Genomic DNA, 27,208 nt, shown 5'->3' on the forward strand with positions numbered 1-27,208 from the left:
CAGGCGGGTCTCGAACCCGCGGGCTCAGGCAATCCAATCATCTCAGCCTCCCAAAGGCGCAGGATTACAGGTTGAGCCACCAAGCCCGGCTACCTTTCTCTATTAAAAATAAAAATTTTTAGCCGGGTGTGGTGGTGTGTGTTTGTAGTTCCAGCTGCTTGAAAGGCTGATACCGAAGGATCACCTGAGTCCAGCACATTGAGCCTACGATGGCCATGAGCAAGCCACTGCACTCCAGCCTGGGCAACAAAGTGAGACTCTAACTCAAAACAATAAACAAACAAACAAATAAATAAATAAAATTTTAGGCTGAGTGCGGTGTCTCACACCTATAATCCCCGCAACTATGGGAGGCTGATGTTAGAGGATTGCCTGAGCCCACAGGTTCGAGACCAGCCTGGGCAAGTTGGTGAGAACTCATCTCTACAATAAATCAAAAAATTAGCCAGTTGTGGTGGCGTGTGCCTGTAGTTCCAGCTACTTGGAAGGCCGAGGTGAAGCGAAACATCACCTGAGCCCAGTAGGTCAAGGCTGCGGTGACTTTGAGCATGCCACTGCACTCCTGCCTGGGCAACAGAATAAGATTCCTACTCAAAAAAAAAAAAAAATTTAGCAGTGCATGGTGGCACATGCTTGTAGTTCCAGCTACTTTGGAGGTTGAAGCAGGAGGATTACTCGAGTACAAGAGTTTGAGGTTGCAGTGAGCCATGATCATGTCACTAGACTCCAGCTTGGTGGGCAGTGAGACTCCAACTCAAAAAACAAACAAAACTCACATAATTTGTCTTCTGCCCAGCCTAGGTTAGCTTACTCTCCTCCATATTCAAAAGAACAGATCATTACAACTGGAAGCTTTATCATTCCTACAGACATCTAGGAATTTTCTTTTGGTTAGGGCATTCCTCACATGTATTTGTAATTTAGCATTTTGACACATATGCACTATTCTCTTGATTGAACAGTGAAAGATAGTTTAAAAAAGGAGATTGGGAAGGCGAGAGCTTTCTACAGACATAAGAGAGTAGGTGCTTTGGCTAGGCTACATCTTCACGAATAATTTTTATAGTGTGTGAAAGCAAGAGATAACAAAACACAAGTTTGTAGACTGTGCTTCTGAAGGTGGGGTCCTGAATTATATTATCTCTAGCCAGATGATGTTAATACAGTATCATGCATTTAATTAACATTAATTGAATGACTAGACTAGCAATTTGTGAGTTTATCTAATTAAACTGCAGTAGTATGTCTTGTATTTACTCTGGTTAATGTTGATTTTTCCCCCTCAAATGTTAACAGGTTATTATGTGCTTGGTTAGATTAAATAGCAACATATTAGATACCACTGTTAAGTGTGCTGTCCTTTTATTTTTAATTTTTATTTGTTTTTGTGGGTTTTTTTTGAGTTGGAGTCTCACTCTGTCGCCCAGACTGGAGTGCAGTAGCCGCTCCCAGCCACCGCAGCCTCGACCCACTGGGCTCCGGCGATCCTTCCACTCAGCCTTCCAAGTAGCCGTAACTACAGGCACGCACTACCATGCCCGGCTAATTTTTTTGATTTACTGTAGAGATGAGGTCTCGCAAAGTTGCTCGAGTGGGTCTCGAACCCGCAGACTCAGGCAATCCACTCACCTCAGCCTCCCAAAGTGCTGGAATTACAGGCTGAGCCACCGAGCCCGGCTTGTTTGTTTGTTTTTCTTGAGTAGGAGTTTCACTCTGTTGCCCAGGCTGGAGTGCAGTGGCACGCTGAAGGCCACCGAAGCCTCGACCTGCTGTGGTCAGACGATGCTTCTGCCTCAGCCTTCCAGCTAGCTGGAACTACCATGTCCAGTTTATTTTTTGATGTATTGTAGAGATGAGGTCTCACCAAGTTACCCAGGCTGGTTTCAAACCCGTGAGCTCGAGAAATCCTCTCACCTTGGCCTCCCAAAGTGCGGGGATTACAGGCTTGAGCTACCGTGCCCGGCTTTATTTTAGTTTTTAAATTAGAGTTGGATTCTCTTGCTGTGTTGTTCAGGCTGGTCTCGAACTCCTGGGTTTAAGGAATCCCCTGTCCTTAGCCTCCCAAAGTGCTGGGATTATAGGCATGAGCCACCATGCATGGCCTGTGCTATCCTCCTAATTCAAATTTCACTTAGAAAAAAATACTAATACCTACGTACCTATCCACTATTTTACGGATGGGTCCTTCCTTGTGATAACAGTCTAGTTCCAGAGCTATCACTTCAGAATTGGTTGGTACACTCATTTTATTTTATTTTATCCTTTTTGGTGGTAATGGGGGTAGGGCTAGTTTCTCTTGGCCCTTGCTTTTCTTAGTGTTTTTAAACAGCCGGATCTCATTCTGGCATATGTTATATATGGCATATGGAACAAATTTTTGCTACCAACTCCTTCAATTGAGGGCAGATGTTATATATCCTTAAATATGCCTTTAAGGAATCTCTTTGTATCACTACGAGACTTCAGTAGCATACTGCACCACAGAACTAGACTTAGAAGAAGAAATCTTTGACGTTTAGTGTACATGTATGTGTAAACTCCAGAAATATCAACAAAACCATGCTGAATGATTCTAACTCATGGGAGCTAATTCTGGAATCTTATCACTATGGTTCATAAATCTTACCCTGCCATTTACTGTATCAGTTTATCCAGGAGCAAAATGTGTGAAACTGGCCAACACTTTCATCTGGTGTCAGCACAATCCAAGTTATACTATTATATATAATACTGAGCACGCTACTATGGTACATGGTATTTTGCTACAGAGCTTAACTCCAGATCCCTATTTGTTGTTCAGCCTCTTAATTTATTATTCTCAGGTGGTATTTTTTAAGAGTTGGCCATATCAAATAACAGAAGTCTTTTTTTTCTTTAACTTGGAGTCTCACTCTGTCACCCAGGTTGGAGTGTAGTGGCATGCTCATGGCCACTGCAGCCTCGACCTGCTGGGCTCAGGTGATCTTCCACCTCAGCCTTCCAAGTAGCTGGAACTACAGGCACACGTCACCATGTCCAGCTAATTTTTTTATTTATTGTAGAGATGAGGTCTCGCCTAGTGCCCAGGCTGGTCTCAGATCATGGGCTCAGGCAATCCTCTCACCTCAGTCTCCCAAAGTGCTGGAATTATAGACATGAGCCACCGCACCAGGTCACTTGGAAGTATTTTTTAAGCAACCATCCATTGTCGGACTATGATGGATGTGGCTCAGATATTACCTGAGCCAGGACACAGGAGCTTTTTATTTTATTTTATATTTTTGCATTGTTATCACACTCAAATAAGAAACAATTAGCATCCAGGCACCATGGCTCACACTTGTAATCCCAGCACTTTGGGAGGCTGAGGCGAGAGCATTGTCTGAGCTCAGGGGTTTGAGACTAACCTGAGCAATGTGGTGGGTGAAACCTCATCTCTGCAGTAAATAATAATTAAAAAAATTAACTGGGCAAAGGTGGCACATGCCTGTGGTTCCAGCTTCTTGGAAGGATCACATGAGCCCAGTGGGTCGAGAGTGCACTGACTGTGAGTATGCCTGTGTACTCTATCCTGGGAAACAGGGTGAAACTCTGACTCAAGAAAGAAAAAAAAAAAAAAGGAACAATTGCCGGGCTCAGTGGCTCAGCCTGTAATCCTGCACATTTGGGAGGCTGAGGTGAGTGGATTGCCGGAGGCCGCGGGTTCGAGACCTTCCTGGGCAGGAAGACCTCATCTCTACAATAAATCAAAAAATCAGTCGGGCATGTAATTCCAGCTACTTGGAAGGCTGAGGCGGAAGGATCGCCAGAGCCTAGCAGGTCGAGGCTGCGGTGGCCGGGAGCGGCCACTGCACTCCTGTCTGGGCGACAGAGTGAGACTCCAACTCAAAAAAAAAAAAAAAAAGGAACAATTAGCAAACAAATCAAGCTAACCTAAACAATTCAGGAAATTACTTTGATAATGAGACTCACTGTTCCAATCATGAGTATCCTGAAGGTGTTGGCCAATTATCATCAACTCTTCATGTCTGCTATGAATCCAACTCAAAAAAAAAAAAAGAAAGAAAGAAAGGAGATGCTCAAGTTAGTTTTAAAGCCCAGATCCAGGTTTAAGGTGTTAGCAAAACATAATTATGTGCCCAAATATTCGCTAAACAAATAATTGAATTAGTGAATGAGTAAAATCTTATACAAGTGTGAGTCAACCTATTTTTCTTTTTTCTTTTTTTTTTTGAGTTGGAGTCTCACTCTGTCACCCAGACTGGAGTGCAGTGGCCGCTCCCGGCCACCGCAGCCTCAACCTGCTGGGGCTCCAGCGATCCTTCCGCCTCAGCCTTCCACCTCGGCCTCCCAAAGCGCTGGAATTACAGGCTGAGCCACCGAGCCTGACTGGTCAACCTATTTTTCATAATGATGTCTGTTTAAAAAAAAAAAAAAAAAAGGAAAGAAAATAAAAGCTGGACTGTTAGCATTTTTGGGTTTTTGGGGGGTTTTTTTTTGTTTTTTTTGTTTTTTGAGTTAGAGTCTCACTCTGTCACCCAGACTGGAGTGCAGTGGCCGCTCCCGGCCACCGCAGCCTCGACCTGCTGGTCTCCAGCGATCCTTAGCCTCAGCCTTCCAAGTAGCCGGAACTACAGGTGCACGCTACCACGCCCGGCTACTGTTTTGATTTATCGTAGAGATGAGGTCTCGCCAAGTTGCCCAGGCAGGTCTCGAACCCGCGGGCTCAGGCAATCCACTCACCTCAGCCCCCAAAGGCGCGGGATTACAGGCTGAGCCACCGAGCCCGGCTCTGTTAGCCATTTTTACCCCATATGTAGAAGATATATTATTCCAGTACTAGTACCCCAAAACAACATTTTGGGGGGTTTATTTTTATACCTATTGTTTTCAAATACCAAAGATATTAGGATCATGGGATATAACATCTGTAACAGAAATTCAAGTAGAAGGCTTAAAGGAAAGATTTTTAGGAAGGTACAGAGTGCTTTAAAAATATGTGGGAAAAGCTGTCAGCCTATGTTGGTTAAAATTATTGCCATATGCATTTGTGATTGTGAGTTATACTATGATGCAAAGTTTGGGAAACTGAAAATTTTCAAAAAGTGAAAAGAACCACGAAAGCTCAAAACCATGTATTTTTCTAATTGTAAATGGAATTTGGAAAAACAATTCTAAAATAATACCTACCAAACCAAGCTGTTGGAAATGTTTACCTGAAAACTGGATTTTTTTGTTTTGTTTTTTTTTTGAATTGGAATCTCACTCTGTTGCCCAGGCTGGAGTGCAGTGGCACGCATGCTCATGGCCATCCCAGAGCTTACCTTCTGGGTTCCCGTAATCCTTCCGCCTCAGCCTTCCTAGTAGCTGGAACTACAGGCGTGTGCTACCACACCTGGATAATTTTCAGTGTATTGTAGAGACAAGGTCTCGCCAATTTGCCTGGGCTGGTCTCGAGCCTGCAGGCTCAGGCAATCCACTGGCCTCGGCCTCAGCCTCCCAAAGTGCTGGGATTACAGGCCAAGCCACCAAGCCCGGCCTAGACTGAATTTTTTTGAGTTGAGAAGGGGCATATTAGAAATATGTGACTTTGACTTTTGCTTAAATTTTTCCATGTGGTTTGGCTTTTTACATAATGAACTCGTGTTACTTTAAAAAATAATAAAGCACACTAAATTACAATAATATAATTTACAGTGTAGAAAATTTAGAAGTAGGAAAAAAGTAAACCATAATCCTACCACTTAGGAGGTACCACTATGAATATATTGGCATATTTTCTTCCAGTATTTTTTTCTGCATTTCAAAAATAACAGTTGAGGTCAAATGAGGTAAATTTTTTCTTTTCTTTTTTTTCCCCTCAGTGTATCATCAGTATTTTCTCTTATAGTTAGAAATTTGTAAAGATTTTTTTTTAAATGCCTGTATACTATTCCTTTATATAAATGAACAAATTTAACAGTTTATTTTTTGTTGATAAATGTTTCATTTTCATGTTTTTAAAAATATGGTAGTGAACTTTTTCTGTATGAATCTTGGTTTCGATTTCAATTTTTTTTACACTAGGATAATTTGATTGTTGATTTTTAAGATGAAAGTATTTACAACCAAAAAATTTAGTATTTTGCTGATGAGCTAATGCCCAATGATTTCTAAATTTTTGCCACTTTTGGAAACTTAAACTTTAAGGTCCAGGTGTTTTTTGGAAAGTCAGGTCATGTTCCTTCTCCCCAAATGAGAAACTCTGCTGTTTCTGTTACAGTTTTTGGGAAACACATCTTAAAGTCCTCTCAACGATGGTGACTGAGCCAGTATTTCAGCAAATCTTATAACTAAGGATTGGGTCCTAGCCAGATCAGATTAGGTACCTTGTGTATTTTTAGCTACCATGGAAAATCAGAATTTTTAAACTCTTATTATATTAGTGTTTAAGTCCTGCTAAACTTTCCACTTTTTTTGTTGTTGCTAGACAAGAGTTTCTAAGGTTAATTTTATCCTATTTTAAGGATAATACCAACATCATTCTTTCAGAAATCATAAAATTGCAATTTATATATCAGAGGTTCTTAATCTGGATAAGCTTCATTGGCCTGTGACTCCACTCCTCAAAATTATATACAGCATATTGTTCTTATATGCATTTTTTTTCTGGAGAGATCATTTGTAACTTTTTTCGGTTTCAGAGAAATGTAAGTGATATCCTCCACTCACCAAAATAAAACCAATTAAAGAATCAACACCAGCCGGGCTTGGTGGCTCAGCCTGTAATCCCAGCGCTTTGGGAGGCTGAGGTGAATGGATTGCCTGAGCCTGAGGGTTCGAGACCCGCCTGGGCAACTTGGCGAGACCTCATCTCTACAATAAATCAAAAAATTAACCGGGTATGGTAGCGCGTGCCTGTAATTCTAGCTACCTGGAAGGCTGAGGCGGATGGATCGCCAGAGCCCAGCAGGTTGAGGCTGTGGTGGCCGGGAGCGTGCCACTGCGCTCCAGTCTGGGTGACAGAGTGAGACTCCAACTCAAAAAAAAAAAAAAAAAGAATCAACACCACTCCTGAGGCTTTGAAGGAGTTCAATTCATTACCTTTCCTATCGCTAAGCAGTAAACAGTCACACTAAGATTTCAGTTATATCCCCCTGGGTTATCAGTGTGAGAACAGACCTCCTTGTAACACTGAGACAGTCATACTGTGAAACAGAGATGCCACGAGGAGCAGAGATGATGTCTATGGAGAGTTTTGCAGTGTGCCTGTCACACAGTAGGTGTTTAGATGTATGATTATCTCCTTGAAGAGGATTCTGTGTTCATTTCATTACTTCCATCAGTTTTCCCTCTTGCTGTTTTATTCGTGCTATGTAGAAAAAGTAGGTGAAGTCTTCCCAAGTATCCCATACACACCGTTTCTCAGTATCTGCAAAAGCATTTTTCCTGCTGGAGGATTAAGATACTTTATGAATGAATTGGTTTCACTGTTCCCATGTGATGCAGAATTACAGTTGTGGTTCCCAGTGAGATGACTATGCCACAGTTATTTTCTCATCCTTGTATAATGAGCGGGTTTTGGTGTTTCTGCTGTTCTAGACATTTACACTCTACAGCTTATTTCCATATCATATTTCATGCGCGGCACCATTTTGTGGTGAGTTTTCTGTGAGAGAGCGAAAGTGGGGTCAAGGCAGGAGGAAGTGGGAAGACAAGACAGGCCACAGTGATCCAAGCCATGGAATTTTGGATGGACTGGATATGGGTTAGATAGAGAGAAAAAAGTGCGCGCGCACGCGCGCGTGTGTGTGTGTGTGTGTGTGCTTCTCCTACACTTGCAGGATAAGTAGTTTTACAGGAGTTAATAAAGAATTGCAGGGAGATTCGTCCACTGGGCAATATAGAATTAAATTTCTTTCTTTCACTTACTTCATCCTATTTTCTAGAGCCCTTCTGGTGCACTAAGAGACATAAAACAAACTAATAAAGCAAGGATCACAACAAAGTAGTGTTCAGGTTTTTTTGTTGTTCTTTTTAAAAATTTTATTTCAGATTCAGAGGGCACACGTGTCCATATTTGCTACATGGATATATTGTGTAGTGGTGGGAATTGGGCTTCAGGTGACCCCTTTCCCAGATTGTGAATATCATACCCAATAAGCAGCTTCTGAACCCTAACCCCCTTCCAACCTCCCCCATTTTAGTGTCCCCAGTGTCTATTATTTCCGTCTTTGTGGTCTTTTAGCACCTGCTTGTAAGTGCGAACATGAAGTGTGGCTTTCTGTTTCCGAGTTAGTTCACTTAGGATGAATTCCAGCTCTATCCTTGTTGTCGCAAAGGGGCATAAATTCAATTTGCAGGGTTTTTTTTTTTTCTTTTTTTTTTCCTTTTCTGGACATAGTCTCACTGCCACCCAGGCTGGAGTGCAGTAGAGCCATCCTGGCTCACTGCAGCCTCAACCTCCTGGACTCAGACCATCCTTCTGCCTCAGCCTCCCAAGTAGCTGGGACTACAGGTGCATGCTGCCATGCCTGGCTAATTTTTGTATTACTTGGAGAGATGAGGTCTCACTATGTTGCCCAAGCTTGACTCAAACTGCTGGGCTCAAGCAAATTTCCTGCCTCAGCCTCTGAAAGTACTGGGATTACAGGCATGAGCCAGTGCTCCTGGCCTTGTTCTTTTTTCTTTTTTTTAGTGACTGCATAATATTCTGCATATTCTAAATGTGTGTATAAATACCACATTTTCTTTATCCAGTAAGTCATTGATGGGCTTAGATTGTTTCCATGATTTTGCCATCGTGAATAGTGCAGCAACAAATAGGAGTATGGTTATCTTTTTTGTTGTTGTTTTTTGTTTGTTTCTGTTGAGTTGGAATCTTTTTTATAAATATATAGTGATTATTTTTTCTTTTCTTTTCTTTGCATTGGAGTCTCACTCTTTTGCCTAGGCTGGGGTGCAGTGGCATGCTAATGGGCACCCCAGCATCAACCTGCTGGGCTCCTGCGATCCTTCTGCCACAGCCTTCTAAGTAGCCAGCACTACACATGCATGCTACCACACCCAGATAATTTTTGATTTATTGTAGAGATGAGGTCTACTTGCCCAGGCTGGTCTCAAACCTGCAGTTTCAGGCAATCCCCTCGCCTCAGCCTCCCAAAGTGCTAGAATTACAGGCTGAGCCATCGAGCCTGGTCTCTTTTCCTTTTGGTAGATACCTAGTAGGAGGATTGTTGGGTTGAATGGCAATTCTATTTTGAATAATTTGACTAATCTCCATACTGTTTTATTTGTTTTGTTTTGTGTCAGAGTCTCTCTCTGTCACCCAGGCTGGAGTGCTGTGGCACGATTTTGGCCTTCCCAGTTTTGGCCTCCTGGGCTCAGGCAAACCTTCTGCCTCAGCCTTCCAAGTAGCTGAAACTACAGGTGCGTGCCAACACGGCTGATTAATTTTATTTATTGCAGAGACGAGGTCTCACTAAGTTGCCCAGGCTGAACTCAGACAATCCTTTCACTTCCACCTCCCAAAGTGCTAGGATTACAGACATGAGCCACTGTATCTGGCAGTTATTTCTTTTGCTGTGCAGAAAATTTTTAATTTAAATAAGCTCCATTTGTCTATTTTTGTTTTCGTTGCAATTGCTTTTGGGATCTTCGTCATAAATTCTTTGCCTAAGCTGATGTCCACAAGAGTGTTTCCTAGGTTTTCTTCCAGGATTTTTTTAGTTTTAGGTCATACATTTAAGTCTTAAATTCATTTTGAGTTAATTTTGGGGTATGGTGATATGTAGGGGTTCAGTTTCTACTGTACCTGGCTAGCCAATTTTTCCAGCACCATTTATTGAATAGGGTGTTCTTTCCCCCATTGTTTCTTTTTGTTGTCTTTGTTGAAGATTGAAGTCGGTTGTAGGTATGTGGTTTTATTCCTGGATTGGTATATTCTTGTACCAGTACCATGCTGTTTTAGTTACTATAGCCTTATAGCATATTTTGAAGTCAGGAAGTATGATGCCTCACATTTGCTTTTACTTAAGATTGCTTTGGTTATTTGGGATCTTTTTTGTTTCCGTATAAATTTTAGAATTGTTTTTTCTAGTTCTGTGAAAAATGATGTTAGTATTTTGATAGGGAATTCATTGACTCTGTAGGTTGCTTTCAGCAATGTGGTCATTTTAACAATATCAAATTTCTTTCATCAATATTTTGTAGTTCTTGTAAAAGTTCTTCACCTTATGGCTATTGTAAATAAAACTGAGGTCTTGATTTCAGTTTTTGTTTTTTTGGTTTTTTTGAGTTGGAGTTTCACTCCATTGCCCAGGCTGGAGTGTAGTGGCACACTTGTGGCCACCACAGCCTAGACCTGCTGGGTTTAGGTGATCCTTCCACTTCGACCTTCCAAGTAGCTGGAACTACAAGTGCGCGCTACCACGCCCGGCTTATTTTTTGTAGAGACGAGGTCTCACCAAGTTCCCCAGGTTGGTCACGAACCCCTGGGCTCAGGCAATCCTCTTGCCTTGGCCTCCTAAAGTGCTGGGGTTACAGAGTGAGCCACCATGTCCAGACTTAATTTCATTCTTGGCTTGTGCATGATGGGTGTATAGAAATGCTACTGATTTTTTTATGTCAATTTTGTGTCCTGAGACTTTACTGGAGTTGTTTATCAGGGCTAGAAGCCTCTTGGAATCTTCAGGGAGGGTTTTCTTTCTTTTTTTTTTTTTTTTTTTTTTTTGAGTTGGAGTCTCACTCTGTCACCCAGACTGGAGTGCAGTGGCCGCTCCCGGCCTTCACAGCCTCGACCTGCTGGGCTCCGACGATCCTTCCACCTCAGCCTTCCGAATAGACAGAACTACAGGTGCGCGCTACTACACCCGGCTAATTTTTTTGATTTATTGTAGGGATGAGGTCTCACCAAGTTGCCCAGGTGGGTCTCGAACCCACAGGCTCAGGCAATCTACTCACCTCAGCCTCCCCAGGCAAGGGATTACAGGCTGAGCCACCGAGCCCGGCTTAATTTTTGATTTTTATTGTAGAGGTGAGGTCTCGCCAACTTGCCCAGGCAGGTCTCAAACCCGCGGGCTCAGGCAGTCCACTCACCTGAACCTCCCAAAGCGCTGGGATTACAGGCTGATCTTCAGGGTTTTCTAGGTATACAGTTCTGTCATCAGCAAATGTTGAATAGGGGGAGTGATGGGTTAAACTTTTTATTTATTTATTTATTTTTGAGTTGGAGTCTCACTATGCCACCCAGGCTGGAGTGCAGTGGCACACTCAGTCACCGCAGTGTCAACCTGCTGGGCTTGGGTGATTCTTCTGCCTCAACCTTCCAAGTAGCTGGAACTGCAGGCATGCACCACCACACCCGGATAGTTTTTCTTTCATTCTTTCTTTTTGATATATTGTAGAGATGAAATCTCCCCAAGTTGCCTGGGCTGATCTCGAACCCATGGGCTCAGGCAACTCTCACCTCGGCCTCCCAAAGTGCTAGGATTATAGGCATGAACCACCGTGCCTGGCCTTTTTCCTTCTGATTCTTCTTTTTTTTTGAATTGGCTTCTCACTCTGTCTCCCAGACTAAAGTGCAGTGGCATGCTCATGGCCACTGCAGCCTCAACCTGCTGGACTCAGGTAATCCTTCTGCCTCAGCCTTCCGAGTAGCTGGAACCACAGGCATGCACCACCACACCTGACTAGTTTTTTGATTTGCTATAGAGATGAGGTCTCGCCGTGTTGCTCAGGCTGGTCTTGAACCCCCGAGCTCAGGCAATCCTTTTGCCTCTGCCTTGCAAAGTGCTGCGATTACAGGCGTCAGCCACCATGCTTGTCTTTTTTTTTCCTTTCTTTTCAAAGAACCCACAACCTTTATTGTTAATTAGGTACATTACTAATTAACATTACTTCATTACAGAAGATTTTAACAAAATTTAAACTTATTTGACTTAAAACAAAGGAAACTGGCAAAGAAAAAGAAAGAGGAAGGAAGCTAACTTTTTTTGAGGTCTTATTTTGTTTTTCCATAACCATATTTAATCCTGACAGTAACTCAAAAAGTGTATTAGGATTCTCATTTTGCAGACTAAAAAGAAGAAACATCGTTTTTAAAATGTGTTTAATTTTCCATGGTTAGCAGGTAGCAGAGCCAGTCTTTCCACTGTGATAAAGAAGAATAACAATCTCTTCTTTCATTTTTTTATTTCTATTTTTGAATTGGACTCTCACTCTGTTGCCCAGGCTGGAGTACAGTGGCATGCTCACGGCCACTGCAGCCTCGAAATGTTGAGTTCAGGCAATCCTTACACCTTAGCCTTCCAAGTAGCTGGAACTACAGTTATGTGCCACATGCCTGGTTATTTTTTTGATTTATTGTAGAGACGAGGCCTCACCAAGTTGCTCAGGCTAATCTCGAACCCCTGGACTCAGGCAATCCTCTCGTTTCTGCCTCCCAATGTGCTGGGATTACAGGCTTCAACCACTGCACCCAGTCAGTCTTTTCTTAAAAACAAACAAAAAAGAGAGCTATAAGGCTGTGCGACCATTACCACTATTTAAATCTAGAACAGTTTCATCCCCCACTTGCAAACAAAATAAAACAAAACCCAGCTGGGCTCGATGGCTCAGCCTGTAATCCCACACTTTGGGAGGCTGAGGCAAGTGAATTGCCTGAGCCCGCGGGTTCGTGACCCGCCTGGGCAACTTGGCGAGACCTCATCTCTGCAGTAAATCAAAAATTAGCCGGGCGTGGTAGCACACACCTGTAGTTCCAGCTACTTGGAAGGCTGAGGTGGAAGGACTGCCGGAGCCCAGCAGGTCGAGGCTGCGGTGGCCGGGAGCGGCCACTGCACTCCAGTCTGGGCGACAGAGTGAGACTTCGACTCAAAAAAAACACAACAACCTAGTATTGTTAAGTAGCCATTCCCCATGCTCCTCTTCCCTCTTTCCCTAGCAATCACCTATTTGTTTTTTTGTCTGTAGCTTCACCTGTTCTCGACATTTCATATAAATGGAGCCATATAATATTTTTTCTTTTGAGACTTGCCTCTCTTACTTAGCATAATGTTTTCAAGGTTCATCCATGTAATACCATGCATCAGTACTTAGTTCCATTTTATGGCTTATTAATATTTTATTGTTGAATAAATCACATTTTGTACATCCATTCGTCAGTTGATGGACATCTGGGTTGTTTCTCGAACTCCTAGACTCAGCGATCCTAGCACCTCAGCCTCCCAAAGTGCCAGGATTATAGGCATGAGTTACCATGACTGACTGGCATTTGATTTGTTCCTACTTTTTTGATATTATGAACAAGGAAATTATGAACAGTAGCATAAAGGTATTTGTGTGGACATATATATTTAGTTATTTTGTATAGTGTGTAGGAGTGGAATTGCTGGGTCATGTGGTTACTGTTCATTTAATTTTCTGGGGAACTACCAAACTTTTCCAAAGTGGCTGTACCATTTTACATCCTCTTGAGCAGTGTACAGCTTTCTAATTTCCCCCATATTCTCACCAACACTTAGTATATTCTGAGTTTTTGATTATTGCTTAGGCTCCTTAAATGTGTTGTTTGTCTTTTTGTTGTTGAATTGCAAAAGTTCTTCACATGTTCTGGTTACTAGGCTCCTATCAAATATATGATTTATAAATGTTTTCTCTTTTTAAGTTGTCTTTTCACTTTTTTCGGTGGGAGGTTGAGGGAGTCAGGGTCTCATCTGTTGCCCAAGCTGGAGTGCAGTGGCATGATCACAGCTCACCACAGCCTCCAACTCCTGTGTTCAAGCCATCCTCCTGTGTCAGCCTCCCAAGTAGCTGGGACTACAGGCATGTGCTACCATGCCTGGCTAATTTTAAAAAAACAAAAAATTTTTTTATTTTTTTTATTTTTTATTTTTATTTATTTATTTTTTTGAGTTGGAGTCTCACTCTGTCGCCCAGACTGGAGTGCAGTGGCCGCTCCCGGCCACCACAGCCTCGACCTGGCTGGGCTCTGGCGATCCTTCCGCCTCAGCCTTCCGAGTAGCCGGAATTACAGGCATGCGCTACCACGCCCGGCTGATTTTTTGATTTATTGTAGAGATGAGGTCTCGCTGCCCAGGCGGGTCTTGAACCCGCAGCCTCAGGCAATCCACTCACCTCAGCCTCCCAAAGGCGCGGGATTACAGGCTGAGCCACTGAGCCCGGCTAAAATTTTTTTTAAATCACGGTCTCATTCTGTGGCTTAGGCTGGAGTGCTGTGGTATGCTCACAGCTGCTGCAACCATGACCTGCTGGGTCAGGCAATCCTTGTGACTTAGCCTTCCAAGTGGCAGGAACTGCATATGTGTACCACCATGCTCAGCTAATTTTTTGATTTATTATAGATTCAAGGTCTTGCCAAGTTGCCCAGCCTAGTATTGAACCCTTGAGCTCAGGCAATACTCTAGCTTCTACCTCCCAAAGTGCTGGGATTACAGGTGTGAGCCACTTTGCCCAGCAAAATTTTTGGTTTTTTACATTTATTAAGTAAAAAAAAAGAAAGAAAGAAAGAAAAGAAAAGAAAAAGCCTGGTGCAATGTCTCGTGTCTGTAATCCCAGCACCTTGGGAGGCCGAGGCCAGAGGATTGCTTGAGTCCAGAAGTTCAACACCAGCCTGGGTAACACAGTGAGACCTTAGCACTACAAAAAAAAAAAAAAATTGAGTTGGGGGAGTCTCACCTCTGTTACCCAGGATGGAGTCAGGCACAATGACTCACACCTGTGATCCCAGCACTTTGGGAGTCTGAGGTAGGAGGATTGATTGAGCCTAGGAATTTGAGACGAGCTTAGACAACATGGTGAGATGTCATCTCTATGAAAAATAAAAAAATTAACCGGGTATGGTGGTACTCACCAGTTGCCTCAGCTATGTGGGAAACTGAAGTAGAAAGATGGCCTAGGCCCAGGAGACTAAGGCTGCAGTGAGCCATGATCATGCCATTACACTCCATCCTGGGTAACAGAGTGAGACTCCCCCAACTCAATTTTTTTTTCTTTTTGTGGTGATAAGGTCTCACTGTATTACCCAGGCTGGTGTTGAACTTCTGGACTCAAGCAATCCTCTGTCCTCGGCCTCCCAAGGTGCTGGGATTACAGACATGACACATTGCACCAGCCTTTTTCTTTTCTTTTCTTTCTTTTTTTTTTTAACTTAATAAATGTAAGATAATGTTATGATGTGGTGGAATTAGCATGGAATTATATTGTCCCAGCTCCAGCAGCAATCGTGTTTAATAGTAAATTCATCTGGAGGTTCCAGTGTCCCAAGACATTGTGTGCACCTCCCCCCTTTTTTTTTTTTTGAGTTGGAGTCTCACTCTGTGGCCCAGGCTGGAGTGCAATGGCAGGTTCACAGCCACCGCAGCCTTGACCTGCTCAACTCAGACAATCCTTCCTCCTCAGCCTTCCAAGTAGCTGGAACTACAGTCATGCGCCACTACGCCTGGCTAATTTTTTGATTTATTGTAGAGACAAGGTGTCACCAAGTTGCCCAGGCTGGTCTCAAACCCATGAGCTCAGGCAATACTCTTGCTTCTGTCTCCCAAAGTGCTGGGATCTCAGGCTTGAGACACCTCACCCAGCTAATTTTTTTTTTTTTTGATGGAAGGAAAATGACTTTATTCCAAAGGCTGACAGGTAGATGGACAATGGCCAGGCTCATGCCTCAAAGAAAACATTTTTCAATTTTTATATTAACTGGGTTTTAATTGATCATTTCATTGTTTACTTGTACATAACTTTCTTAATTTGTAGCAGCCATGGTTCTCCATGGCTGCAGTTGTTACACCTGAGAGTCAGGTGCCCCACCAGGTGTTTTTCAAATTCACTGTTGCTTATAACCCTAATGTCCTTCACTGAGTTTACAGGTTGTTGACTTGGTCATGGTCCCATAGTTAATCATATCATTGGAATTTGAGTCCCCTTAAGGACATATTGATCTTGTATAAGATGGTATTTTAAGTTGGACAGACCAAAAGGAAATACTTTTTTCAAAACATCTACAGCCATTTTCTTTCTTTTTTTTTTTTTTTCTGAGTTGTAGTCCCACTCTGTCACCCAGACTGGAGTGCAGTGTCCACTCCCGGCCACCGCAGCCTTGACCTGCTGGGCTCCAGCGATCCTTCCGCCTCAGCCTTCCATGTTGCTGGATCTACAGGCGTGTGCTACCACACCCAGCTAATTTTTTGATTTATTGTAGAGATGAGGTCTCGCCAAGTAGCCCAGGCGGGTCTTGAGCCTGCGGGCTCAGGCAATCCACTCACCTCAGCCTCCCAAGGCGCGGGATTACAGGCTGAACCACCGAGCCCGGCCAGCCATTTTCTTTTATCACTTATATGGTAAATGATTAAGAGAATTGTTGGATGTAGTGATCTTTTATCTTCCCAAAACCCACTAATACTTCATTCGTTATGATGATTAGCAAACATAGACCTATGGATATTTGTTTATAAAGTCAGAAATGTTGTCACAGGATCAAACTGAATGCATTTTGACTTATTCTTAAATGATGTACTTAAAAAGAACTGATGCTTTTGGCAAGGAAAATATCAATTCTTGGTTTATAAATATTTGGTATGAACATCATGAATCACTTATTTTAAGCAACAAGGGTGAATATGCTCATTGAATAAGCATCTGAAGTTAGATAAAATCAAACAGACTTGGAGAGGAAAATTACATTTTTCTTAAGTCATTAAGAATGAGTATCTATGGAAACACCATTACAATAGTTTGTGCTAAAACATTCCTGATAGAGAAAGGCAATTTCTTTCATTTTACTCTGCACAGTTAACACAACTGTAAGCTTGAGCTCCATATCTATTGGATTTTACAGTGGCCTGTGGAGATCAGTGAACCTGTTTGATCTTGTTTGTTTGTTTTTCTCCCAGTCTGCATGATAGGGAACCTGTTTGTTTTCTTGTTAAAGCAAGTATATCTCCCCTATCCCACAAGATATCCCTGAAGTGCTTTACATTATGAAATCTCAAAAGAATCCCCTTCATAGAGAACCACTTATTTATTTTTAGCAAGAGCTATTGTGCCATTGAGTTAGAATTTGGATGTCAGGTAAATCAGACTTTCTTTTTCTGTGGGGAGTGGTTGGTGTCTTACTCTATAGCCCAGGTTGGAGTGCAGTGGCACACTCATGGCCACCACAGCCTCGACCTTCTGGACTCAGGCGATCCTTCCACCTCCGCCTTCCAAGTAGCTGGAACCACAGGTGTGCACCACTGTGCCTGGCTAGTATTTTGATTTATCATAGAGAGTTCTCGCCAAGTTGCCCAGGCTGGTCTCGAACCCCCGAGATCAGGCAATCCTTTCGCCTCTGCCTCCCAAAGTGCTGAGATTACAGACTTGAACCACGTCACCCAGCCCAGACTTTCAAAGAAATTTAATTGTAGGAATTCCATGATAAATATTATAGGTTCAATGATAAGTTTTTGTTTGTTTGCTTGTTTTTGTTTCCCCTCTTCTCTCTGAGTTAAGGTCTATGGAAAAGAGTTATTCATTAAGTCAGAGAACCCACAGACATTAAGCAGTACCCTCGAACATTGTTGGTGCTTTATATTCTATGTCTGGAAGGAACAAGGGAAGAGTGTCCCTTACTTCAAAAATCAGAAGCATCTGTGCCGTATAGGGCTATCCTGCTAAGACAGAAACTCATTTCTAGGCAGTGAAGTCTTTTTTTTTTTTTTTTTTTTTGAGTTGGAGTCTCACTCTGTCACCCAGACTGGAGTACAGTGGCCGCTCCCGGCCACCGCAGCCTCGAGCTGCTGGGCTCCGGCGATCCTTCCACTTCAGCCCTCCAAGTAGCTGGAACTACAGGTGCACGCTACCACGCCCTGCTAATTTCTGATTTATTGTAGAGATGAAGTCTTGCCAAGTTGCCCAGGCGGGTCTTGAACGCGCGGGCTCAGGCAATCCACTCACCTCAGCCTCCCAATGTGCTGGGATTACAGGCTGAGCCACCAAGCCCGGCTGAACAGTGAAGTCTTATTTCCCCATAGATAGTGAGACTCTAGAAATAATGAGTTCAGAAACTAAAGAAGTTAACTATTCCTGAATAACCACTCTCATCTCAACAAAAACATCTCATATGTATCCATCCTCAAATAATTGCTTTTCTCTGATTAGGAGACTTAGTTATACAAGGGTATTTTCTAAGTTAACAGTAAAGGTTTTGGATCTAGGACAAACTGATCACCTCTCTTCAGTTCTTTGAAAAGGTAAAGCTGGGTCTGGGTATTTGTGATCATCATAATAGAAACATTATTCTTGGGTTTTCAAAGAACTAATAATGGAAAATTGAAATATGGAACAGAAACATTCAAACTGGAATGGTAGAGAACTAGAAGCTGATGACATCTTTCCATAACCATATGCATGCTCAGTGACCAGCCTTCTTAGCCAAGTTAGTAACATATTGACTTACAGGCATGTCTCCACACTGCCCCTTCACAGCTGTACTGGAATGTATCCTGCGGCGTCCTCTGTGTTCCCAACATCCTTGTGTATGCTGTTATCTCACTTGGGGCATAGACCTTCTTCCCTCTCTCTATATCTTTCCAACTCCTACCTGCCCATTCTTAGGTTTCAGTAGAAATGTCACTTCCTCTGGGAAGCCTTTCTCTCTGTCCTGTATCGCGTCCTGGGCTCATCTTCATTCTACACTGCATCATGAATGCCTGCTTGTTTGTGTCTCTCATGAGATGGCAGTTTCCATGATATTGGAAACCAAATATGATGGCAACCATGATATTTCTTCAAATATATTCTCAGCATCATGTCTGTATAATGGAGGTGCCCATATTTATTAGACTTTTAAGAGGTTTTAGTTATCAAATAGGGAAGGTCACTGTGGAAAATTAATTAAGGAAAGCATTTTTGGATATGGAGTCTTTTAAGACTGTTCAATAATTTTTAGTTTAGTTTTGCTAAACTTAGGAGATTCTTCTAACTTTCTCAGATAGAAGATTTATGTGTGTAAAATACTTTGATATCTAAGTGAAAAAATAAATTAGATTTGACTAGATAATTAGGTTATCTAAAAATGGAGGATAAAATATTACCTAGAGTCAGCTGTCTAGCATAAATGACATAGAGAAGGAAACCGAAGGTCCAGAACTTCCCTTAAAAGAAAGGAGTATTAGTGATTATAAAACAAACAGGATAGGCTAGCAATAAGAAGTAAGCTTTAATATATTATTCACTAAAGGGGAAATTGTTCTAAATAGAAACTTCCTCTTTGATTTTTTTGTTTGTTGCGGAATTTTTTGGTTCAAATTTTGGATCTAGACACTAATAGAGGGAGTAGGCTTGTCAATTTCTAGTCAGTACAAAGAAAAGTTAAGACATTTGGGAGAGGTGATAATATCGGCTCCATTCTTTTGGCAGTCTATGATTCACCTCATTGTCTGTGTTCCTTAGTTTGTAACTCTTGAAGTGTTATTCACCCTCTTGTCCTTCATTCTTGCCATTGAAGAACTTTAATTCTTGTGATAAGAACAGTTAGTTTTACTAGTGGTAAGCAGTACTGCTGGAGGGAATGGGGAGAATACCCACCCAGGAGATTTACCTGGCCCTGTGGAGGAAGATGGAGTTACAATAGCCTCAGGGAAAAAGGTGAGAGGGAGGGGATTCAGGGAAAGGCAGTTCTAGGGGATCAGCCACCTACACCAGACTATTTATTGCTCAGTCCAGTCACCCAGGAAGAATCTCCCATGTTAGTCTTTCAGGTTTTTATGTCTCACAGGAAATAAAACCGAACTGTAATGGGAGGCAGAGGTGAGAGCATTGCCTGAGCCCACAGGTTCGAGACAAGACTGAGCGATATGGCGAGAACTCATTGCTACAATGAATTAAAAAATTAGCTGGGCATGGTGGCACACACCTGTAGTTCAGCTACTGGGAAGCCTGAAGTGAAAGGATCACCTGAGTCCTGCAGGTCGAGGCTGCGGTGGCCCTGAGCGTGCCATTACACTCTAGCCTGGGCGACACAATGAGACTGATTCAAAAAAAAAAAAAAAAAAGCAAAAAACAAACAAAAAACACATACCTTCATTTTTAGTGAGAATAATAGCAGCTCAGATATTTAGGATATGGGTAGCTTAAATCAACATTAACTTAAGGGTGCTTTATGCATTTCTTTATTTTTTGAATTGGAATCTCACTGTCGCCCAGGCTGGAGTGCACTATCACATCTGGCAAATTTTTTGATTTATTGTAGAGACAAGGTCTTGCTAAGTTGCCCAGGCTGGTCTTCTACCCCTGGACTCAGGCAATCCTCTCATCTCAGCCTCCCAAACTGCTGGGATTGCAGGTGTAAGCCACTGCTCCCAGCATGTATGTATTTTTGAAGACTTTTCGTTTTTTCCCCTCCTCTACTGTGGAAGGATGAAGACATTTCTTTTTCTTTTTCTTTTTTTTTTTTTTGAGTTGGAGTCTCACTCTTTCACCCAGACTGGAGTGCAGTGGTCGCTCCCGGCCACTGCAGCCTCGACCTGCTGGGCTTTGGCGATCCTTCCGCCTCAGCCTTCCTAGTAGCCAGAATTACAGGCATGCGCTACCACGCCTGACTGATTTTTTGATTTATTGTAGAGATGAGGTCTTGCCAAGTTGCCCAGGCATGTCTCGAACCTGTGGGGCTCAGGCAGTCCACTCACTTCAGCCTCCCAAAGCGCAGGATTACAGGCTGAGCCACCAAGCTCGGCTGACATTTCTTTTAACATTAATTTTGGATGTTTACAGATACATTTTGTTGGATTTTGAAAATGAAGAGGAGTTTTAGAGAGAGAAGTATAGATGGTTACAAGTAGCATCAAGTCAAGTTCTAACTTGCTGTGTAACCTGAATTGAGTAATTTTACCTGTTTGGGTCTCAGTCTATCTATGAAATAAGGTATTTAAATTTTCTCAAATGTTTTCTTCTGTTCTGTAATCCCATGATTTTCAAGAGAAAGGAGATATCATTGTAATAGATCAAAGGACCTTATACATTTGAATTATTACAGAATGAAATAGCAAGTCATGCATTTTAATAGCCATGATTCTTTGTGGGAGAAATAAATAGATTTAAGTAACAAAACAAGTTCTGAATAACCAGGACTAAAGCACAAGATTTCTTAGTTATGGATTTTTCTATGGGACCTAGCTGTATGCACTTTACCCTAATAAGAAAATGTGAATGGCTATGTTGACCTCTAAATTTCTCTGCTCATAATTTCTTTCTTGCTGTCAGATACATTTGAGAAACACAGACTTTTTTTTTTTTGAGTCTGGCTCTTGCTCTGTGGCCCTGGCTGGAGTGCAGTGGCATGATCACAACTCACTGCAGCCTCAGGTGATCTTTCTGCCCAAACTCCCAAGTAGCTGGGATTACAGGCACACCTCCACACCCAGGTAATTTTTTTTTTTTTTGAGTTGGAGTCTCACTCGGTTGCCCAGACTGAAGTGCAGTGGCCGCTTCCGACACCGCAGCCTCACCTGTTGGGCTCCAGCGATCCTTCCGCCTCAGCCTTCTGAGTAGCCGGAATTACAGGCATGCGCTACCACACCCAGCTGATTTTTTTTTTATTTTTTATTTATTATAGAGATGAGGTCTCGCTGCCCAGGTGGGTCTCGAACCTGTGGGCACAAGCAAACCACTCACCTCAGCCTCTCAAAGGTGTGGGATTACAGGCTGAGCCACCGAACCTGGCAATTTTTCTTATTTTTGTAGAGATGAGGTCTCACCATGTTGCCTAGGCTGATCTCAAATTCCTGACATCAAGCAATCCTCCTGCTTTGTTAGGATTATGGGTGTCATCCACCACACCCAGTCAGATATTTCTTTTGTATGCATTATATAGCTGCGTCTTTTTTTTTTTTTTTTGAATTAGAGTCTCACTCTGTCACCCAGGCTGGAATGCAGTGGCACATTCACCGCCACTGCAGCTTCAACCTGCTGGGCTCAGGCAAACTTTCTGCGTCAGCTTTCCAGTAGCTGGAACTACAGATGTATGCTACCACATCCGGCTTTTTTTTATTTATTTATTGTACAGACAAGGTCTCACCAAGTTGCCCAGGTTGGTCTTGAACCCCTAAGCTTAGGCAATCCTCTCACCTCGACCTCCCAAAGTGCTGGGATTACAGGCTTGAGCCACCTCTCCCAGTCGCATCTTTTTTTTAATTGGAGTCACTCTGTCGTTCATGCTGAAGAGCAGTGGCATGAGCAGCCTTGACCTTCTGGGCTCAGGGATCCTGCCTCAGCCTCCTGAGTAGCTGGAATTTTAGGCAGGCACTACCACACCGGGCTAATTTGGGGGGCGGGTTTGAGTTGGAGTTTCACTCTGTCTCCCAGGCTTGTGTCCAGTGGCATGCTCACTGCCACCACACCCTCGATCTGCTGGGCTCAGGCGATCCTTCCACCTCAGCCTTCCAAGTGGCTGGAACTACAGGCACATGCCATCACACCCGACTAATTTTTTGATTTATTGTAGAGACAAGGTCTCACCAAGTTGCCTGGGCTGGTCTTGAACTGTGGGCTCAGGCAATCTTCTCACCTCAGCCTCCCGAACTGCTGCGATTATAGATGTGAGCCACTGCACAAGGCCCTAAATTTTTTGTTTTTGTTTTTTGTGCGGAAACAAGGTCTTACTAGTTGCCTAGGCTGGTCTTGAACTCCTGAGCTCAAACCACCCACCTGCCTCAACCTGCCAGACTGAGCTGCTGCACCCAGCCTGCTCATGATTTGATTATTCTCCCCCATCAAAATTTGCTGTCACCTAAGCTCTGAGCTCCGACCATCAAATCACTAACTATAGGAATTGGAATAGATAGTAATAACTAATAGAGGCTACCAGTCTATTTTGTGTTCAGACAAGTATATATAGATCTTCATGGTGTAGCATCAATTTGATATTTGAGTTAATGTTAGCTCTGGTTATTTTCATTAAATTTCATATCTAACTGGGATAAGCTTTGGCTTTATTTATTAACTAATTTTACAGAACAGTGCACACAGACCTTCGATGTTTGCTTAGGTTGCCAAGTACAAGGTTGTATGTCTTCATGAGTAGTCTATGCAGTGAAAATGCCTGTCAAGAGACCTTAAAAAACGGACTTCTCACGCCAGGCACTGTGGCTCAAGCCTGTAATCCCAGCACTTTGGGAGGCAGAGGTGAGAGGATTACCTGAGCCCACAGGTTTGAACAACTTGCTGATACCTCACCTCTACAATAAATAAAAAAATTAGCCGGGCACCGTGGTTCCCGCTACTTGGAAGGCTGAAGCGGAAGGATTGCCCGAACCCAGCAGGTTGAGGCTGTGAGTGTGTCACTGCACTCCAGCTTGTGTGACACAGTGAAACTCTGGCTCAAAAAAAAAAGGTTGACACTGGAGTGTCTGTGAGTGTGCCACGGCACTCCAGCCTGGGCAGCAGAGTGAGACTCCAACTCAAAAAAAAGAAAGAAAGAAAGAAAGAAATGTAGGGCCACCCTTGTGTGCATCGCTAATGGGAATGTAAAATGGTCTGGCTGCTGTGGTAATTTGACAGTTTCTCAAAAAATTAAACATAGACATATTTCCACCAATTCCACTGTGAGGTATACATGTATACTCAAAGGAATTGAAAGCAGTTATTCAAATAGTTACTTGTACACTTAAGTTCGTTATTCACAATAACCAAAAGATAGAAACAACCCAAATGTCTAACAACAGAAGAATTAAAAACAACAACAAAAATGTGTTATACATACAAAGGAATATTATTCAGCCTTAAAAAGGAATGGAATTCTGATACATTTTGCAACATGGGTGAATCTTGAAAACATTATGCTGAGTGAAGTAAGCAGACAAAAAAGGACAAATACTGTGTGAGTTCACTCAGAGGAGATACTTAGGGTAGTCAATTTCATAGATATAAAAAGTAAAATAGGAGTTAGGAAGGGCTTGGAAAGGAGATTGAGGAGTTAGTTAATTGGTACATTTTCTGTTTGGGAGGATGAATAAGTTCTGGAGATGGAGTGTGGTGATAGTTGCACAACACTGTGAATGTACTTAATGTTACTGAATTATACTCTTAAAGTTAGCTAAAATGATAGTTTGTTTGTTTTTTTGGTTCTTTCTTTGAGTCGGAGCCTTTTGCCCAGGTTGGAGTACAGTGGCATGATTGCCTTGACCAACTGGGCTCAGGCTATCCTTCCTCCTCAGCCTCCTGAGTAGCTGGGACTACAGGCACACGCCACCATGCTCAACTCATTTTTTGATTTATTGTAGAGACATGTTGTCCAGGCTGGTCTTGAACTCCTGGGCTCAGGCAATGCTCTTGCCTCGGCCTCCCAAAGACTACAGGCATGAGCCACTACACCCAGCTAAAAATGATAGTTTTTATGTTATATTTAGTACCACATTTAAGAAAAATCACCAATAAAGAACGAAAGAAAAAAGGGGTATATAACTAAAAGGTTTTGAACACATTTTCAAACCTTGTTGAATTAGATCCTGTTTTTCTGCCTGTTTCATGGCTGCTTCATTCCTCAGAGTTTCTATAAGGTAGTGTGGACTTAGTGTGTTTGAAGTTGCACTGGTGGATGTGGTTAGGTCGGAATCCAATGGTTTTGTTACAAGTGTTTTAGGAAGAGTTGAGAACACCACACCCAGTAGGTTTTCTTCTTACATGAATTTGAGGGGAGGGCGGGTGAGAGAGAGGTAGCTTAAAAGAGGGAAAACAATGCTCGCTGGACTAGCTGTTCCAACAAAGAAGCATGCTTTTGTGGCAAACTGAAAGGAAGGCTAGGAATCAAGGGTGATGAAATGCAGGCCTTCCGGCCCTCTCTCTGTTCCCGATATCTGGTTGTGGGAATCTGTTCTGAATCCAACTGCAAGTGGAAAACCCATCTTTGGCTGAGTAGCCAGGGAGGCCTTCCTGCCAATCCCCCAAATGTGCTGTTGAAACTTTGGCCCTGTGGGGCTGGAGCGAGGGCTGTCTTCCCAAGATCTGTGCAGCTGTCAAGGTGGCTGTGATGCGACTGGGACTGGCCTTTGCACTGCATTTTGGCGGTGACCTTGAGACCAGCCGGCTCACCACAGCTGCCCTGCTCCTCTGCCGCCGCGGTTGCAAGGCCAGGTGGCCCCCGGGAGGGAGACTTCGGGGTCCTTTTCCCCCAGGGTCTGGCAGGTGCCGACTGCGGTGCCAGCTCTTCCAGTGCTTACCGCACAGTGGGTGTGCACGGGCAGTCCAGGGTGTGGGGGGAGATCGTGGCTTGTTCCACCCCTGGCTCAGGTCCGGATTCCTGGGACGTGGGTGGCTCTGTCCGACCGCTGGGCTGTGCGCAGACGGGCTCCTTGTGGGGACCAGCTTGGCAGCTCTGCGGGGAGATGCTCACTGACAGTAGATCTCAGGAGAGAGAGGGGCCAAAGGTGCCCTATTTTCTCAAAGATACGAGTCCGAGTTCTTGTGGGGGGCCAGGGATTTTGCTGGGAAACGAAGGTCATCAGAAATGCCCAGAGCAAGAGAGAGAAAATGCTTTCTCTCCAGCCACTCAGAGTGGCAAGTGTATTTTGCAAACTCCTCCCCTCTCTTTTTGTCCCCATCCTGTCCTTTTCCTTTTAAGTGGCTTTATTGTTATTTTTTAATCCGCCTTTGTCATTGGACATTTATTGACAGAAATCAAACTGCTGTGTTTCTGGGCAAAGCGCCTGCTGCAGCGAGGTGTGGTTCCCGAGGAATGAGACACGCAGCCCAACAGCTGAGCCTACATTGTCCTCGCGTAACCTCCCTGCCTTAAATATCGCCAATATTTAGCCTTGCCTTATAAAGTAAAAATGCACAATACCTTCCAGAGTTTCAGCGAGCCCAGATGCCCCCCTGGGCTCCGCTATATCTCCTGTAGGTTGGAGGCAGAGCCGCGCTCCCCTCCCCCGCACAGACCTGCCCCGGGAGCCGCCGAGAGGCGACTAATCAGGGAGACTGCCATCGATCCGATGGTGGCGACCTGGGGGATTTGTGTGCATTGTTTTTGCTGAAGCCTCCTGTGATTTCGGCGCGACCAGATCCTCTGAGCGAACTCCATGTCGCAGCTTGTGGCTGCCTGTGTCCTGTGGTGAGAGCCGAGCCGCACAGGAGATCCTTTGTCTAGGAAGGGCTAGGCTGAGAAGATCACTTTGGAGTTGCTAAGCTCTGCATTGCCATTGGCTGCACTCTTTGTGGGGCTGTTTTTGCAAAAGGCATGCCCAGCACGTCTACAGTGCTGGCAGGCCAGGGCTGCCTTTAAACACCATGATAATAATACCAAAAAGCAGTTTGCAGAACTGTTCCACTGTAGAGGCTTCCTCTGCAGAAGCAAGCAAGATGGCTACCTCGTGGGCTTCGCTGTGAAGAATGCAGAGGCTAATTAAGACAGACTTTAAGGGGAAAAAAGGGTATTTCCCTACTTCATTTTTATGCAAGATTTTTTTTCAGTGATTTTTAAAGTGTACATTTTACATAAGCTCTTTGGGTTCTGCCTAGCAAACATGTTGATGATGTTAAATGGTATAAATAGTTTTACAGAGAAATAGCCAAAAATTTTGGGGAGATGGGAGCTAATTTTATTTCTTAAACAGAGGCTCATTTTGCAATTTGATTTTTTTTAGGTTATAAAGGAAAACAAGAGGCCCCAGAGGGAAAAGAAGCCCAAAGTTTTAAAGGTAATCAGCTGTTGATTAAATCATATTTAATTATTTTTTCCATTTCATACAGTATTTTTCGGTCACTGGGGGGTAAATTTGGAGTACAGTGGATGTGAATTCTCCCAGATTTTCAGTAGATACATGAATTTTCACTCAACTAAAGTGTTTTCTCTCTCTCTCTTCTTTTTTTGATGTGCTGCATAATGTGCATTTTAGCATCCTTTATTCTCAACTCCACACAAGTCTGCAGGAGGAAAAGTTTATTTGCAAGTGTTGTGAATAAAATTTGTTTTTCTTCATAGCTCCCTTTGTAGCATCTGCATTTGTGGTGTTGCACCGGTGTGTAAACTTAAGCTCTTTAGGAGAAAGGCACTATTTGAAGTTGACAGCTATGATCCATTGTGCTTGTAATAGACCATCCATTAAATACTATTTTAAAATGTGTGGGGTTTTTTTCTCTCCAAAGAAAAAGGTCCTTAGAGATTTTAGTTCAACTTAAAATATGTAAGCCATTGAGATCTTACAGCCAAATTATAATTGTGTGATCTCAAATTTTCATTATATCATCTTTAATTTTGGCATAC

At 43.1% G+C, this 27,208-nt stretch overlaps 1 protein-coding gene across 1 annotated transcript in view; it reads left to right on the plus strand.

Annotated features, from left to right (window-relative positions):
* LOC103251082 (methylcytosine dioxygenase TET1-like) overlaps positions 1-26,642 on the plus strand; it is a gene marked incomplete at its 3' end in the record, with an annotated part of 37,231 nt that extends 10,589 nt beyond the window's left edge. Inside the window, exon 2 of the mRNA XM_008049693.2 lies at positions 26,589-26,642. Coding sequence (XP_008047884.1) covers positions 26,589-26,642 — 54 coding nt within the window. The remainder of the gene's footprint in view (positions 1-26,588) is intronic.
* Positions 26,643-27,208: the final 566 nt, after the last annotated feature.

Source organism: Carlito syrichta, unplaced genomic scaffold (genome assembly GCF_000164805.1).
Source record: "Carlito syrichta isolate Samal-C Ts95f unplaced genomic scaffold, Tarsius_syrichta-2.0.1 Scaffold136007, whole genome shotgun sequence".
NCBI classification, from domain to species: domain Eukaryota; kingdom Metazoa; phylum Chordata; class Mammalia; order Primates; family Tarsiidae; genus Carlito; species Carlito syrichta.